The 15,566-nt window shown below is 39.6% G+C and overlaps 1 protein-coding gene across 1 annotated transcript in view; it reads left to right on the top strand.

Annotated features, from left to right (window-relative positions):
* Positions 1 to 15,566, top strand: part of ctso (cathepsin O) — a 55,792-nt gene that overhangs the window by 36,921 nt on the left and 3,305 nt on the right. The window contains exons 6-7 of the mRNA XM_039750295.1: positions 8,707 to 8,870; positions 13,632 to 13,724. Coding sequence (XP_039606229.1) covers positions 8,707 to 8,870; positions 13,632 to 13,724 — 257 coding nt within the window. The remainder of the gene's footprint in view (positions 1 to 8,706; positions 8,871 to 13,631; positions 13,725 to 15,566) is intronic.

Genomic DNA, 15,566 nt, shown 5'->3' with positions numbered 1-15,566 from the left:
CAATTAGACATAAGAGGGGCTCATTGATTTAGAACATTAGAACAATCTACACAAGAATAGGCCATTCAGCCCAACAAAGCTCGCTCACTCTTCACACAAGTCCTGTCCACTTCATTCCTTCAAACTAATATCAAGGGTAGTTTTGATAGTCCTTAAAGTCCTACTGTCTACCTCATTACTTGGTCACTTATTTCATGTGTCTGTGGTTCTCTATGTGAAGAAAAACCTTCAAATGTGTGTGCGAAATTTACCCTTAAGTTTCCAGCTGTGTCCCTGTGTTCTTAATGAACCCATTTGAAAGTCACAGTCTCAGACTAATTCCCTTCATAATTTTACACTTCACTCAGGCCTCATCGTAATCTCATTTTGCTTAAACTGAAAAAGCTCAGCTCTTTTAATCTTTCCTCATAACTCATCCCCTGTAATCCTGGAATCAGCCTAGTCGCTCTTCTCTGGACCTTTTCTAGTGCTGCTATGTCCTTTTTTTGTAGCCTGGAGACCAAAACTGTGCACAGGACTCCAGATGAGGCCCTACCACATCAAGGCGCTATATAACAGCTGAGAGGGAGAACCGTACAGGAGCTTAAGGGGATAAGGGTGTAAAATATCTAACAGATCTTAGTGTTACCATTTAAGTTAAGGAGCAGCTGAAAGAAGAAGAAATTTAATTTTAAGAAAAAAAAGTTAAGGCCGTTTACTAATCCAAAATCAAATTTTAATAATGAGGCCAGTGCAATGCAAGTCCTGTTGGATGTTGGACTTTTTAGATGATGGTTTGGAAGAGCCAGTTGTCTATGAGGGCTACATCTGCAAGAGATGCCAGCTGATCCAGCACCTCAGCTCAGGGTCGCTGAACTGGAGGAGGAGTTGGCTGACCTGCGTTGTAATAGAGAATTGGTGGACTTGGCCCAGGTGTCCTTTAGAGAGATAGTGTGCACCCCTAAGGTGGCGGGAGGAGATTCCAGACCAGACAGGTAGGAATAGGTGGGTCACGGTCACAAGGCGTAAGGTAAAGGGTGCACACTGTCCGGGGGCATCAACCCCAGAATTAGAAGTGTCAAACCGTTATCATGTCCTTGCGGAGCTGGACGGTGACTCTGATAATTCTGAGGTGGTAGGCAGGGATGAGGAGCCCCAACGGGCCACCTCAAAACCAGTTCCCAAAAAGAGAGAGGTAGTGATAGTTGGGGACTCAATCATCAGAGGGATTGAAGCGCAGGTTTGCTCCAGAGAGAGAGAGTCTCGCACGGTGTGTTGCCTTCCGGCAGCACAGGTGGGAGACCTCCCTGGAAGGGTGGATAGGCTCTTGGCCAGAGCGGGGGTGGATCCAGTTGTCATTGTCCACGTTGGAACAAATGACATACATAAGGGTAGTCTGTCAGTTCTGCGATCCAAATTCAAAGAGTTAGGTACCAAGCTGAGGAGCAGAACTGACAAGGTAGTCTTCTCGAAGTTCTGCCTGTGCCACGCCAGTCCAGGTAAGATTGAGGAGATTAGAAGGCTTAACGTGGCTCAAATCTTGGTGCAGGGTAGAAGGGTATAGGTTTATGGGGCATTGGGACTCCTTTTGGAACAGATGGGACCTGTTCCACCGTGATGGGTTACATCTGAACCGGAGGGGCACCAATGTATTGGGAAGACGTATGTGTAGGCTAGTCGAGGATTGTTTAAACTAGGGAATGGGGGCAGGGAGTTTAGGACAGGCCAGATTTAGATCTATACATGGAAGAACAAACAATGGTGTAGAAATAAAAATGCATAGTAATGTAAATTTAAGCAAACATAAATATAGAAGGATTAACACATTAAAAATAGCTTGCCTTAATGCTAGAAGTATCAAAAATAAAGTAAGTGAGTTGGAGTCGTATGTAGCAGAGCATAATTATGATATTATAGCAATAACGGAAACCTGGCTAAATAACAAAGATGGGGATGAGTGTAACATAGAGGGATACACATTTTTTAGGAAGGATAGACAGAACAGAAAAGGAGGTGGGGTTGCTGTTTATGCCAAACAGGATTTAAATGTAAGTCATCTTCAGTTGGATGATGAGCCCCATCTTAGTGAGGACATGTGGCTTCGCCTGGAAAATATTAGGGAAACAAGGTCTTATTTTAGGAGTGTGTTATAGACCACCCAATTCAGACAGTAATTTCAACACACATCTTTTAGTAATATCAAAAGGCAAGTTTACAGGGGATATTATAGTCATGGGGACTTTAATTATCCAAATATTAACTGGGATAACCTTCAGATGGAGGAGCACAAGGAGTTTTTAGAAGTAATCAGTGACTGTTTTTTAACACAGCATGTTAAAGCACCAACAAGGGGTGAAGCCTGTCTGGATTTAGTATTCTGTAATAATCAGGATAGAATTGAGGGTGTAGAGGTGATTGAACCACTAGGGTCAAGTGACCATAATGTAATACAATTCTCAGTATTTTGTAAGAGTACAGATGCAAAGACTAAAATTGTTAAGTTGAACTTTAGTAGGGCTAATTTTGAGCAGATGCGACAAAGTCTAAGTAGGATAGACTGGGATAAGCTTTTAAGTGTGGAGACAGTCGAGGAGCAGTGGAACAGGTTTAAAATGTTTTACATGTAATGCAGGACAGATACATACCTAAATTTGGAAGTAATAGGAAACTAAAAAAAACTCCACGATGGATTAATAAAGATTTAAAAAAGAAGTTGCAAAGGAAAAAAACTGCTGTATAAGGCATATAAGACTAATGACTGCAAAGAGAATCATAGAGCATATGAGAACATGAGGGCAACCATTAAGAAGGATATCAGAGAGGCTAAAAGACAGTTGGAGAGGAATATAGCAGATAAGGCAAAAGAAGACCCCAAGAGATTCTTTCAGTATTTTAGTAGTAAAAGAACAGTTAAGGAGGAGGTCAAGTCAAGAAATAGCAGATGCCCTAAACTTACATTTTTCTGAGGTGTTCACAAGTAAGCAAGTGGATAACCTCCCAGAGGTAAACGCAACTACTAAGGAGGTACTGAGGGATTTGGAAATTGTAGAGGGAGAAGTGCTGCTCAGAGTAAATAAGATGAAATCAAACAAATCACCAGGCCCAGATAATATTTATCCTCGTGTTCTTAAGGAGGCTAGTGAGTACATATATAAACCCTTGACACATATTTTTAGGAAGTCACTGTGCACTGGAGAGATTCTAAAAGACTGGAAACTGGCAAATATCATCCCATTATATAAAAAGGGTGACAGGGCAGATCCAAGCAACCAGTGAGCTTAACGGGCATCACAGGAAAATTAATGGAAGGAATTATTAAGGACTAGCAAAATACCCGCGCTTCGCAGCGGAGAAGTAGTGTGTTGAAGAAGCAATGAAAAAGAAAAGGAAACATTTTGAAAATAACGTAACATGATTGTCAATGTAATTGTTTTGTCACTGTTGTGAGTGATGAGTGTTGCTGTCATATATATATATATATATATATATTTACACACACACACACATAAACATATATATATACATATCTATACATATACACATATATACACATGCACATATATACTGTACATACATATATATATATATCTACATATATACACATACATATACATACACACATACATACATACACACACATATATATATATATATACATATACACACACATATATAAACATATATATACATATACATACATATCTACATATATACACACACAGCTATTTCGTATCAGTGCAATACGCTGCTTGTTAAAACGGATAACTCCCGCTCTTACGTGCAAGTCTGCGTGGATATTATGAACTATCGTATTTGTTCAAGTTCTATTTAAATTTTAAATAGAAGGAATTTTTATTTAGTCGACAGAAATATCTTTGGTAGGAATGGTAAAAACAGACAGGAATATTATTTGTGAATAAATCAACTCAAACCTTAAATAACTTAAAAGAACAAACATTCAAATTTCTTTACTCTTATGTAAATTTATATAAAAAATAAACTTAGATTTTAAATATCCCAAAAGATTTTGCTCTCCATAAAAATATATCCTTTCAAAATTATACAAATTCAAATATGAACATGCTGCATAACAAAACCTGGAAATATAAATAAAATGTGTTCCTTTCAGCAATAACAAATCAAATCATTCAGTTGTCTTTGCTCATATGTCATTTTAGAGCTGGACGCCTGGCATCTTTTTTGGCAACAGGTTCGTTTCTGTTTGGTGTGAGGTTCTGTGTTGTGGAGATTCTCAGGATGGATTGCAGGTGCTCATCAGTGAGGCGACTCCTGTGTGCTGTTTTGTTAGTCTTTATCACTGAGAAGAGCTTCTCACACAGATATGTGCTACCAAACATGCACAAGGTTCGAGCCGCATGTAGACGGACTTTTTGTTCTTCAAAGTCACCAAAGCGCCGTGCAAACTCAGTGCAGTGCGCCAGTTTATCAGCAAAGTGCGATTTGGGAACACCGTAGTGACGACTTGGTTTAACATTACTTGGCAACAGGGAAAGTTGCACTGGTGCATTTGTGTCTCCCATAAAAGCAACTTCACTTGAAATCACTTTGTGATTGTGCACGGGTAAAACGTCCGCTGAAGTGTCAGATTCTTATTTAATTCTTCTGCTTTCTGTATCTTCTGCATTGCATTCAGGTCTTTCAGCCTCACTGATGAGCACCTGCAATCCATCCTGAGAATCTCCACAACACAGAACTCCCTGATGTTTTGTCTCATAGTGCCGTCTTAGATTAAATTCTGTAATTACAGCCACATTAGCTCCACAAATGAGACACACGGGTTCAGTAAACATATACTCAGCCTCCCATCGGTTTTAAAGGCTCTATTTTCAGAATCAACTTTTCTCTTCAGCATCGTGTGAGCTAGCTTCGCAATAACTTGCAGCATCATAAGCTAGCTGTGTATAGGCAAGGCAGCTGAAGCGCTGCATTATGGGATCTGTAGTTTATTGTGTTACCAGCGCTTCATATACCCGGCCATTAATAACAATAATACAGTATATAAAATGATCTCGCGGGCGGATATAATTACGCCGGGCGGATGGCGCGCCCTTGAGTTTGACACATATGGACTAAATAGAACTTGAAAAGATATATTTTTCAAATGTGATCGCAATTCAGATAGAGTTGACGCACTACAGCCTGCATGCCTCAATAAGTCATCCTCCCCTCGCTCTTACTTTTTTACCGTTCATCTAATGAATACACTGAGTATGGCTTTACCAAAACAATCATTGATGGCGAATAAAGTATCCATTATTCGAGTATGTAGATCGGGATATATATATACATATATATATACCCGTATCGCAGCGAGAAGTAGTGTGTTAAAAAGCTAGAAAAGAAAAGGGAACATTTTAAAAATAACGTAACATGACTGTCAATATACAGTATTTGTTTTGTGAGTGTTACTGAGTGTTGCTGTCATCAAGGATTTGATTATCATTATTTCTTTCAATCAGGTTCGTATTTGTAGGATGTGTTGTGTTCAAGTTACATTCCGTGTTTGTCAATCGTTGTAAAGATGACAGGTTTCATTCATCGATTAGTTCCTTACTGCATCAATAAACAGCTCGTCTTCTTCTTTATCTGAGACCTGACACACTGCATGCACGGTTTTTTACACTGTCTTCCTTTAGCGGGACATTGACTTTTTCCACCGTGTGCTTTGTTTCCACAGTAGCTGCATTTATGAATATGCTTGTATGTATCAGACGCTTCATATTTTTGCTGCCTTTTCAATTGTGTAATTCGGTTTTGTTCAGCTCTTTGGAACTGTTGCTTTTATCTGTGCACTGCGCCAGTTCACGTGAGCCGCCGGTGTACATGCATCGAAGGTTCCCAGCTGTGCTGGTGCCATCTCGTGCTATGTCCATGGCTGTATTTAATGTTACCTTAGTCCTGGCACTTAAAACTTTCTCTCGCAGTTTCGCTGAGTTTGTGCCAAACACCACGCTGACCATCTCATCTTCCTCTGCATAAGCACAGTCCTTAACCCGTGAATATTTAGTGGGAGTTTGCTATTGGATTGCCGCTGACGGACGGCCTTATATGGGCAGGCACTAAATTACAAACGCCAGCGCAGCCTGTCTATGAACTTAATTTAAAGTGTAGGTTTACATCGTGCTTTGTTTCAAGTAGCAGAACTCATCAATATGGTTGTATATGTCACTCGCTCGCTTCTTATTGTTTCGCTGCCTTCTCAATTATATAATGCATGTTTTCTTCAACGCTTTTTGGAGGTCTTCCTGATTTTCTATGTACTGCGTGATTACGTGTGAGGCGTGATGATGTCACACGAAACTCCCCACGGCGTTCAAGCTCATCTCCATTACAGTAAATGGAGAAAAACAGCTTCCAGTTAAGACCATTACGCGTAGAATTTCGAAATGAAACCTGCCCAACTTTTGTAAGGAAGCTGTAAGGAATGAACCTGCCAAATTTCAGCCTTCCACCCACACGGGAAGTTGGAGAATTAGTGATGAGTCAGTGAGTCAGTGAGTGAGTGAGTGAGTGAGTGAGTGAGTGAGTGAGTGAGGGCTTTGCCTTTTATTAGTATAGATAAGATTGAGCAACACATGGCAAGGACAGGAGTTATTCTGAACAGTCAGCATGGGTTCAGAAGAGGGAGGTCGTGTTTTACTAACATGCTGGAATTCTATGAGGAGGCAACAAAAGGATACGATCAAAGTGGAGCAGATGATATTATTTATCTGGACTTTCAGAAAGCATTTGATAAGGTGCCACATGAGAGGTTAGGCATCAAACTAAAAGAAGTGGGAGTTCAGGGTGATGTTTTTAGGTGGGTGCAGAATTGACTCAGACACAGAAAGCAGAGGGTGATGGTGCGAGAAACCTCATTTGAACTGGCCGATGTTAAGAGTGGTGACCAGCAGGGGTCAGTGCTGGGGCTGGTGTTATTTTTAATATATATACAGTGGTGTGAAAAACTATTTGCCCCCTTCCTGATTTCTTATTCTTTTGCATGTTTGTCACACAAAATGTTTCTGATCATCAAACACATTTAACCATTAGTCAAATATAACACAAGTAAACACAAAATGCAGTTTTTAAATGATGGTTTTATTATTTAGGGAGAAAAAAAAATCCAAACCTACATGGCCCTGTGTGAAAAAGTAATTGCCCCTTGTTAAAAATAACCTAACTGTGGTGTATCACACCTGAGTTCAATTTCCGTAGCCACCCCAGGCCTGATTACTGCCACACCTGTTTCAATCAAGAAATCACTTAAATAGGAGCTGCCTGACACAGAGAAGTAGACCAAAAGCACCTCAAAAGCTAGACATCATGCCAAGATCCAAAGAAATTCAGGAACAAATGAGAACAGAAGTAATTGAGATCTATTCGTCTGGTAAAGGTTATAAAGCCATTTCTAAAGTTTTGGGACTCCAGCGAAGCACAGTGAGAGCCATTATCCACAAATGGCAAAAACATGGAACAGTGGTGAACCTTCCCAGGAGTGGCCGGCCGACCAAAATTACCCCAAGAGTGCAGAGACGACTCATCCGAGAGGTCACAAAGACCCCAGGACAACGTCTAAAGAACTGCAGGCCTCACTTGCCTCAATTAAGGTCAGTGTTCACGACTCCACCATAAGAAAGAGACTGGGCAAAACGGCCTGCATGGCAGATTTCCAAGACGCAAACCACTGTTAAGCAAAAAGAACATTAGGGCTCGTCTCAATTTTGCTAAGAAACATCTCAATGATTGCCAAGACTTTTGGGAAAATACCTTGTGGACTGATGAGACAAAAGTTGAACTTTTTGGAAGGCAAATGTCCCGTTACATCTGGCGTGAAAGGAACACAGCATTTCAGAAAAAGAACATCATACCAACAGTAAAATATGGTGGTGGTAGTGTGATGGTCTGGGGTTGTTTTGCTGCTTCAGGACCTGGAAGGCTTGCTGTGATAGATGGAACCATGAATTCTACTGTCTACCAAAAATCCTGAAGGAGAATGTCCAGACATCTGTTCGTCAACTCAAGCTGAAGCGATCTTGGGTGCTGCAACAGGACAATGACCCAAAACACACCAGCAAATCCACCTCTGAATGGCTGAAGAAAAACAAAATGAAGACTTTGGAGTGGCCTAGTCAAAGTCCTAAACTGAATCCAATTGAGATGCTATGGCATGACCTCAAGTAAAGCTGAATTACAACAATTCTGCAAAGATGAGTGGGCCAAAATTCCTCCAGAGCGCTGTAAAAGACTCATTGCAAGTTATCGCAAACGCTTGATTGCAGTTATTGCTGCTAAGGGTGGCCCAACCAGTTATTAGGTTCAGGGGGCAATTACTTTTTCACACAGGGCCATGTAGGTTTGGATTTTTTTCTCCCTAAATAATAAAACCATCATTTAAAAACTGCATTTTGTGTTTACTTGTGTTATATTTGACTAATGGTTAAATGTGTTTGATGATCAGAAACATTTTGTGTGACAAACATGCAAAAGAATAAGAAATCAGGAAGGGGGCAAATAGTTTTTCACACCACTGTACTTCACATGATACCTTACAAACTGGATTGAATGAGTCTGAGAATGTAATGTTATGAAACAATATATAAAAGTTATCATTATTATTACTGCACTGTTTAATATTGTTAATATTAATATCTATAAAAACTATTTTTATTTACACAAGATATTTCTAAAAATCTATAACACTGCATATTACGTTTTTTTTTTCAGTGACAGAGAAGATGTAATGATGGAGAAGCTAATAGAATTTGGCCCGCTGGCAGTCACAGTGGATGCATTAAGTTGGCAGGACTATCTGGGAGGAATAATCCAACATCACTGCTCAAGTCAAGAGGCAAATCACGCTGTACTCATCACAGGATTCGACCGAACAGGTGGGAAATTGACAACCTCGTATGTATACTATAAACTGAAAAGAATGCAGTATACCTGGGAAATTAGGATGACAAGTGGAACAACAGTCTGTTGTACATCCTAGATGGGTCACCAAGAGGTTTCTTATCTAGCCATGATGTCCAAAATATGAAAGAAAGATTGGAGATATTAAGTAAGACTAGCTCTGTGATCCTGTTTCTGAGTCTACAATGTCATTTCTGTTCTGATCACATATGTGTTAAGTTCAAGCATAGACCTGTAGTCCTTCAAGGCAAGACTGGGGTGAAGCTAATTTAAAGGGCAGGATCAGTTATGGGACACACTCTGGATCTCCTGGAGGCAGTACCAAAACAGAGAATTAAAACAACACTGAGCGCCATTATGAATAATGCTGAACATACTCACTCTGACACAGTAACACGGAGGCCTTTCAGCCAACAAATTATTCAGCAGAAGTGTGTGAAGAAATGAGACAGACGCTCCGTAATACCAACAGCAATAACAACAACAACATTTATTTATATAGCACATTTTCATACAAAAAGTAGCTCAAAGTGCTTTACATAATGAAGAAAAGAAAAATAAAAAAATTAAAATAAACAACATTAGTTAACATAGAAAAGGAGTAAGGTCCGATGGCCAGGGTGGACAGAAAAAACAAACAAAAAAAAAACTCCAGCCCCACGGGACCGCCCAGTCCCCTCTGGGCATTCTACCTAACATAAATGAAACAGTCCTCTTTGTAGTTAGGGTTCTCACGGAGTCACTTGATGTTGATGGTCAAACAGACTTCTGGCTTTTAATCCATCCATCATTGTTGGAACATCACGATGCTTTGAGTAGTTGCGCCACCACCAAAAGGACACCGGAAAAGGAAACAGAAGAGAGAGTAGGGGTTAGTACAGATTTTAGAGCCACCATGAATAGTTATTATAATGAGTTGGTTATACAGAGTATCAGGATTTTAATTACAGTGAAGTTATGAGAAGGCCATGTTAATGTGTTTTCAGCAGTGTTTTAAAGTGCTCCACTGTATTAGCCTGGCGAATTCCTATTAGCAGGCTATTCCAGATTTTAGGTGCATAACAGCAGAAGGCCGCCCGCCTCACCACTTCTTTTAAGTTTTGTTCTTGGAATTCTAAGCAGACACTCATTTGAGGATCTGAGGTTACGACTTGGAATATAAGGTGTCAGACATTCCAATATATAAGATGGGGCGAGATTATTTAAGGCTTTATAAACCATAAGCAGAATTTTAAAGTCAATCCTGAATGACACAGGTAACTAGTGTAGTGACATCAAAACTGGAGAGATGTGCTCGGATTTTCTTTTCCAATACACCTGTACAGTGCATTACTGTTAACTGGAACTGCCAAGTCAGAAATTTTTCTTTTTAGATTCACTTCCTTTTCAGTAATTCTGATGTTTGTTCAGACCATACTGTGTGAGAGAGTGCGTGTGTGTTGACAAAAGAGAGGAGACCGTTCAATCCATCAAACCTGTTTGTTTAGCTGATTGCTAAGCTGTCCTAATATCTCATCCAGATTCTTCTTAAAGGTTATCAAGGTTTCTACTTCCACTACATGTCTTGGTAGACTGTTCCAGAGTCCCACAAAGCTTTGCATCAAAAAGTACTTCCTGGCCTCAGTTTTAAAAGCAGTTTACCCTTAATTTCTACAGATGTCCTCAAGTACATGATTCACCCTTAAGCTGAAAGAATGTTGTTGGATCTACAGTACTTTATCAAAGCCTTTTAAATAACTGAATTAGTTCTCCTCATAATTCTTTGAGTCTGTCAGAGTAGGACATGTCCTTAAGTCCCATGATGCACTTGGTTGCTCTTTTTGGCTCAGTTTCAGGTGCTGCTATGTCTTTCTTGTACTGTGGTGATTATATGTACTTGTACTGTGGAATTATATAGTTTGAGCATAACCTCCCTTGTCTTAAATTTAACAGTTGTAAAGACATAATCTAGAATTATATTTGTCTTTCTCAATTGCTTCTGCTTAGTTGATGAAAATGTGGTATCAACATAATCCCGCTATATCCTTTTCAGAGGTTGCTTCCTGTAGCTTAGTGTCTCCCACCTTGTTTTAATATTAGGGGGCTCCGCCCCCTGCTCACTTAGCTCGTCAACGCCCGGGTTTGGTCCTGTGGAAATACAATATAAAGTGTTTTTTTTGTCATAGGAATTGTTATATATGCATTATGTTCACTTTTGATAATGCAACATATAACTGGCCATGAGTGAATATCATTTAAATAAAAATAAGAGTTTTCTGATAAAACAATCCACTTATGAAAGTGATAATTTCCATAGCCGATGTAGCCGGTGGCATTGTTCTCAAGGAGCTGCGGATTTCTGGCCACTGTGGATTGCACGTCATTGTAAGAAATAAATCTGGCCGACCAATAGTTCTGGATATTGCCATTGCATCATGATATAACTGTTGCAATGCTCTTGGACCCCCTTGATATGATGATGGTAATATTACTGCTGTACCTATTTTGAATTTGTCTGAACTACTGATATTTGAATTTTGAATGTCATCAATGAGACATTGCATATGTTCCATTCTGAGTTTAGCTTGATTTGATTTAATAAAGAAGAGACGATCAGCTGCGACTTTTACATACGCAATAATAATGTAATGTTGCGATAGACGTTGAGATGATAGAAGTGGGCTAAATGCATGGGAATGTATCGCTAAATTTGGCCCGAAATATTGTGTAGGTGTTATTTGTTTTGCTGAATGCATTTGTTTCATATTGTACAACCATCCTGTTTTGCCATCTGGAAAAAGCAAAGGCAAAGGGTTGGCATGTGGCAATGTACAGTATTTCATATAAATGACGAATATGCTTTGCCTTTGGATATACAGGAATATCTACTCTGTCTTTGATATCTCTGTCTTTCGAAAGTATTATCGCTGACAATTCGTCACGTCGGTTTATTATAAATGCAACTGTGATGTTTCAGATGATTTTTCGGAATTTATATAGACATCTAAGAAAATATCTTTGTCCGTGTGTTGTTAATAAATCTTGTGTAAAGTGCGATATGTTTGGACGTATCTTCATTGGGAAGCAGCAGTACTTCTCCCTGATGGCAACACAAAGTACAAGTCTCCGACATTTAAAGCCTTATAATATCTACATACTTCCAACATATCACTTATGTCCATATATTCAATCACTTTTTGCTGTTCCGTTATTTCACCTAGTAATAATTGTCCGTTTGTTTGTGCGAATTTGATCTGTACTGTCTTGTTGTTGACACTTTTGAATTTTCGTACTGTCATATTTTTTTAACTTGCTCTGCGTGTGTATCGCACCAAGGTTTCTTGTGAGCCTTTCGAATTCCACTGCTGTCATAATCCGTAACCTGCTCTGTATGTATATGGTGCCAATGTTTTTGAACATCTTCATGAAGTTCTACAGTGTTTTTTACTCTTTGTCTTTTATTTCTGACCCTGTTTGGACCTGCAAGGTTTTCAGTTCCACTTGTTCTGGGCTGATAATTACTTTCCTTACCTAGGTGACCGTCTCACGGGAACATGTTTCCAATGGATGTCAATATGACGTGACTTGACCATGTCGTGGGAAGTGAAAGCGTCTCTGCCTCTCTGAAGTGTCTCTCTGAAGAAGATCATCTCTCGTCGCAAGATTTTCTTTTATAATAGAGAGAATTGATGTGCCGTTTGCCCATGTGTAGCATTTTGCACTTTTCTACATCATGTGAGAGTCAGAACTGGATTATGATTTAATGGAATAAGGTGGCCCGATGAACCCCATTTTCTTTTAAATCAAGCAGATGACCATGGGCTTGTGTGTCATTTACCTGGGGAAGAGATGGCAGCAGAATGCACTATGGAAAGAAGACATTTTAGGGGAGATAGCGTGATGCTCTGAGCAATGTTCTGCTGGGAAACCTTGGGTCCTGGCATTCATGTGGATGTTACTTTGACATGTGCCACCTACCTAAAGCTTGTTGCAGACCACATACACTCTTTCATGACAATGGTATTCCTTGATGACAGTGGCCTTATATCAGCAGGATAATGTGTCCTGACACACTTTAAAAATGGTTTACGAATGGTTTGAGGAGCATGACAAAGAGTTCACGCTCCAAGTTCACCAGATCTCAATCCTATCGAGCATCTGTAGGATGTCCTGGAAAGACAAGTCCAATCCATGAAGGCCTCCCCTTGCAAAGAATCTGTTGCTTGTGCCGTGGTGCCAGATACCTCAGGACACTTCAGAAGTGTTGTGGAGTCCATACCTCAACAGGTCAGAGCTGTTTTGCCGGCCTGAGGGGGTCTTACACAAAATTATGCAGGCGGTTTTAATGTTGTGGCTGATTAGTGTATGTGATGCTACACTTTAAAGAGTTAATTATTGATTGATATTAATGTTTTTCTTCTATGGTAAAAATTTTCGTTGTAAGTTGTTGATTATTGCATGGGTGGTTACCACTGCTGCCTCACTAATCAGGCTCAAACCTTGGTTACTCCCAGTTGAAGTAGAATTTGGCATTTTCTCCCCAGTCTGTGTAATCACTCCAGATGCCCCAACCCACACACCACCACTTACAGAGCCATACATGTCAGGTTAGCTGCTGACAGTAGCAGTGGACTACCGTTCCTTTCAGAGTTCCAGCATTGTGCGTATTCTTACTAGGCTAGTCAATGGATGATGGGTTGGTTATTTATGGATTGTACAATATTTCCCTTGATAATTTTTTTTCTTTAATTCCTTAGGTCCCGTGCCATATTGGATAGTACGAAACTCATGGGGTGCATCATGGGGAAATGAAGGTTATGTCTATGTCAAAATTGGAGAAAATGTCTGCGGTAAGCCTAAATGTCACACACAGAGTTGGACATCGTCATATGTATTGTGAACATTTTGATGTCAGGGATTTTAAAAAAAGCATATGAACCTCTTGGAAATTAGGGTATTGGAGTTAGCGGTTCCATCGTATTTCACTGCCTTCATTTTGAGTTTAGAAGTAACCATTGTAAAAGGCAGAGACAGTAGCCGGAACCTGAATGAAGAGATCCTGGCCAGACATTGGGTTGTAAGATGGCCTGGTGGGATTACTAGACCCAGAAAAAGGGTTTCTCTGCCCTGATGTATTATTAGGAGTTATGGAGATAATCTCTTTTCGTGCACAAATATACACAGGGAGGAAGGTTCAAGGTTTTTTATTTAGTCAGTTTTACAGAGGGAAACATGAAATTTTCTTTTTCAGTTGTATCCAATAACAGATGGAAATAAAACCAACAACAAATAGATGCAGAACGGGGACAGAAATTCTAAACTACTCACTTAATTCTTTTTAACTTACTAGCCACAGTAACTTAGTAATTTAACAATACTTGGTATCTCTGTGGGTCTGAACCTCTCTTCACCGGCACTCCCTTACTCGAGTGTGTTAAGTTCAACTCTGTCATTATTTTTCAAGCAGCCTTTTTCACCTCTTGCTGAGTGTTATACTTACTGTCTTTGAAGGCGACTCTCTCAGCATGTGCTTTTACTCCTCTTCGTGCGTCTTACACTTGCACCTCCTCTCTCTTTATGTCACCAAAGCCAAACGGACAAATCACAGCATAGCCAAACTGACCAATCAGAATGCTCTGAGGGACTGGGAACATAGACCTTTAGTGTTTTATTATATAGTACTGTAGATAACTACTTACCTGATGCATATAAAAAGCTTAGCACTTCTAGAAAATTTTCTTATCTTTATTATTACTTATTAAAAAGATACAGTATATGGCTCCAGGAAGAAAGGAATTACTAGAACGGTTTGTGTTTTTTTTTTTACAATGACTATCATTACTGATTTACTGATGTCAAGTCCTACGTGTAATAGGTGTCTGTCATCAGCTGAGATGATTTTCAGTTTTTCAGCATTGCCCTGCGATAAACACTTAATTCTACTACATCAGCCCTAATAACGTTAGCTGCATGTTTGATGCTAGAGTATTTTTAAAATTTTGGTTTGTCAGGCCATTAAACCGGGCAATGAAGCTGAAAGTGACGGCAGATTGGATGGATCACAATGTGAAAAAAGGACAACGTGGGTTCCTTGTACACTTTAAGTAGTTCGAATTTACGGATCTGAGAGAAGCACTGATTGCATTTAGAGTTATGTTTTTTGTATTATGATTGTAGTTAATATTATTATCTAGGTGACTTCCTGTATTATCGTAGTATTTCCTTCTACTTACACTTTACCTGTTTTCCCTCAAGGGTAAGTGTATTCGTCAAGTTCGTTATCGGGTTGGTCAACTGTTGCACTTTAAGATGAACACACACATAAATAGCTATACACATACACACAGACCCTAACCACAACAGTGCCCCATGAATGACACACACACTCTGATTAACCATTAGCACTTTAAACCACACAAGTTCTTTAGGAATAACACAGCCTGTCACTCAGCAGTTCAAGAGACTCACTTATTATCGGCACCGACAACATACAATGTTTTAATGATATCTCAGACCTAAATATTACTTTTGGTCTACAAGAATACATTTAAACATACAAAGACTCAGCACTCTTGACTATAGGCCATTTATCAGCCAAGAATACCTTCTTTACATACTGTTCCCTACTATTGAGTGGAGCTCTCACTCACAGCCTTAATAAACCTCGCAGCACAGAGGTAATGGCAAATCCC

This window comes from Polypterus senegalus, chromosome 4 (genome assembly GCF_016835505.1).
Source record: "Polypterus senegalus isolate Bchr_013 chromosome 4, ASM1683550v1, whole genome shotgun sequence".
Taxonomy (NCBI): Eukaryota; Metazoa; Chordata; class Cladistia; order Polypteriformes; family Polypteridae; genus Polypterus; species Polypterus senegalus.
The sequence above is the reverse complement of the archived record's forward strand: the minus strand, read 5'-3'. Positions and strand labels throughout refer to the sequence as shown.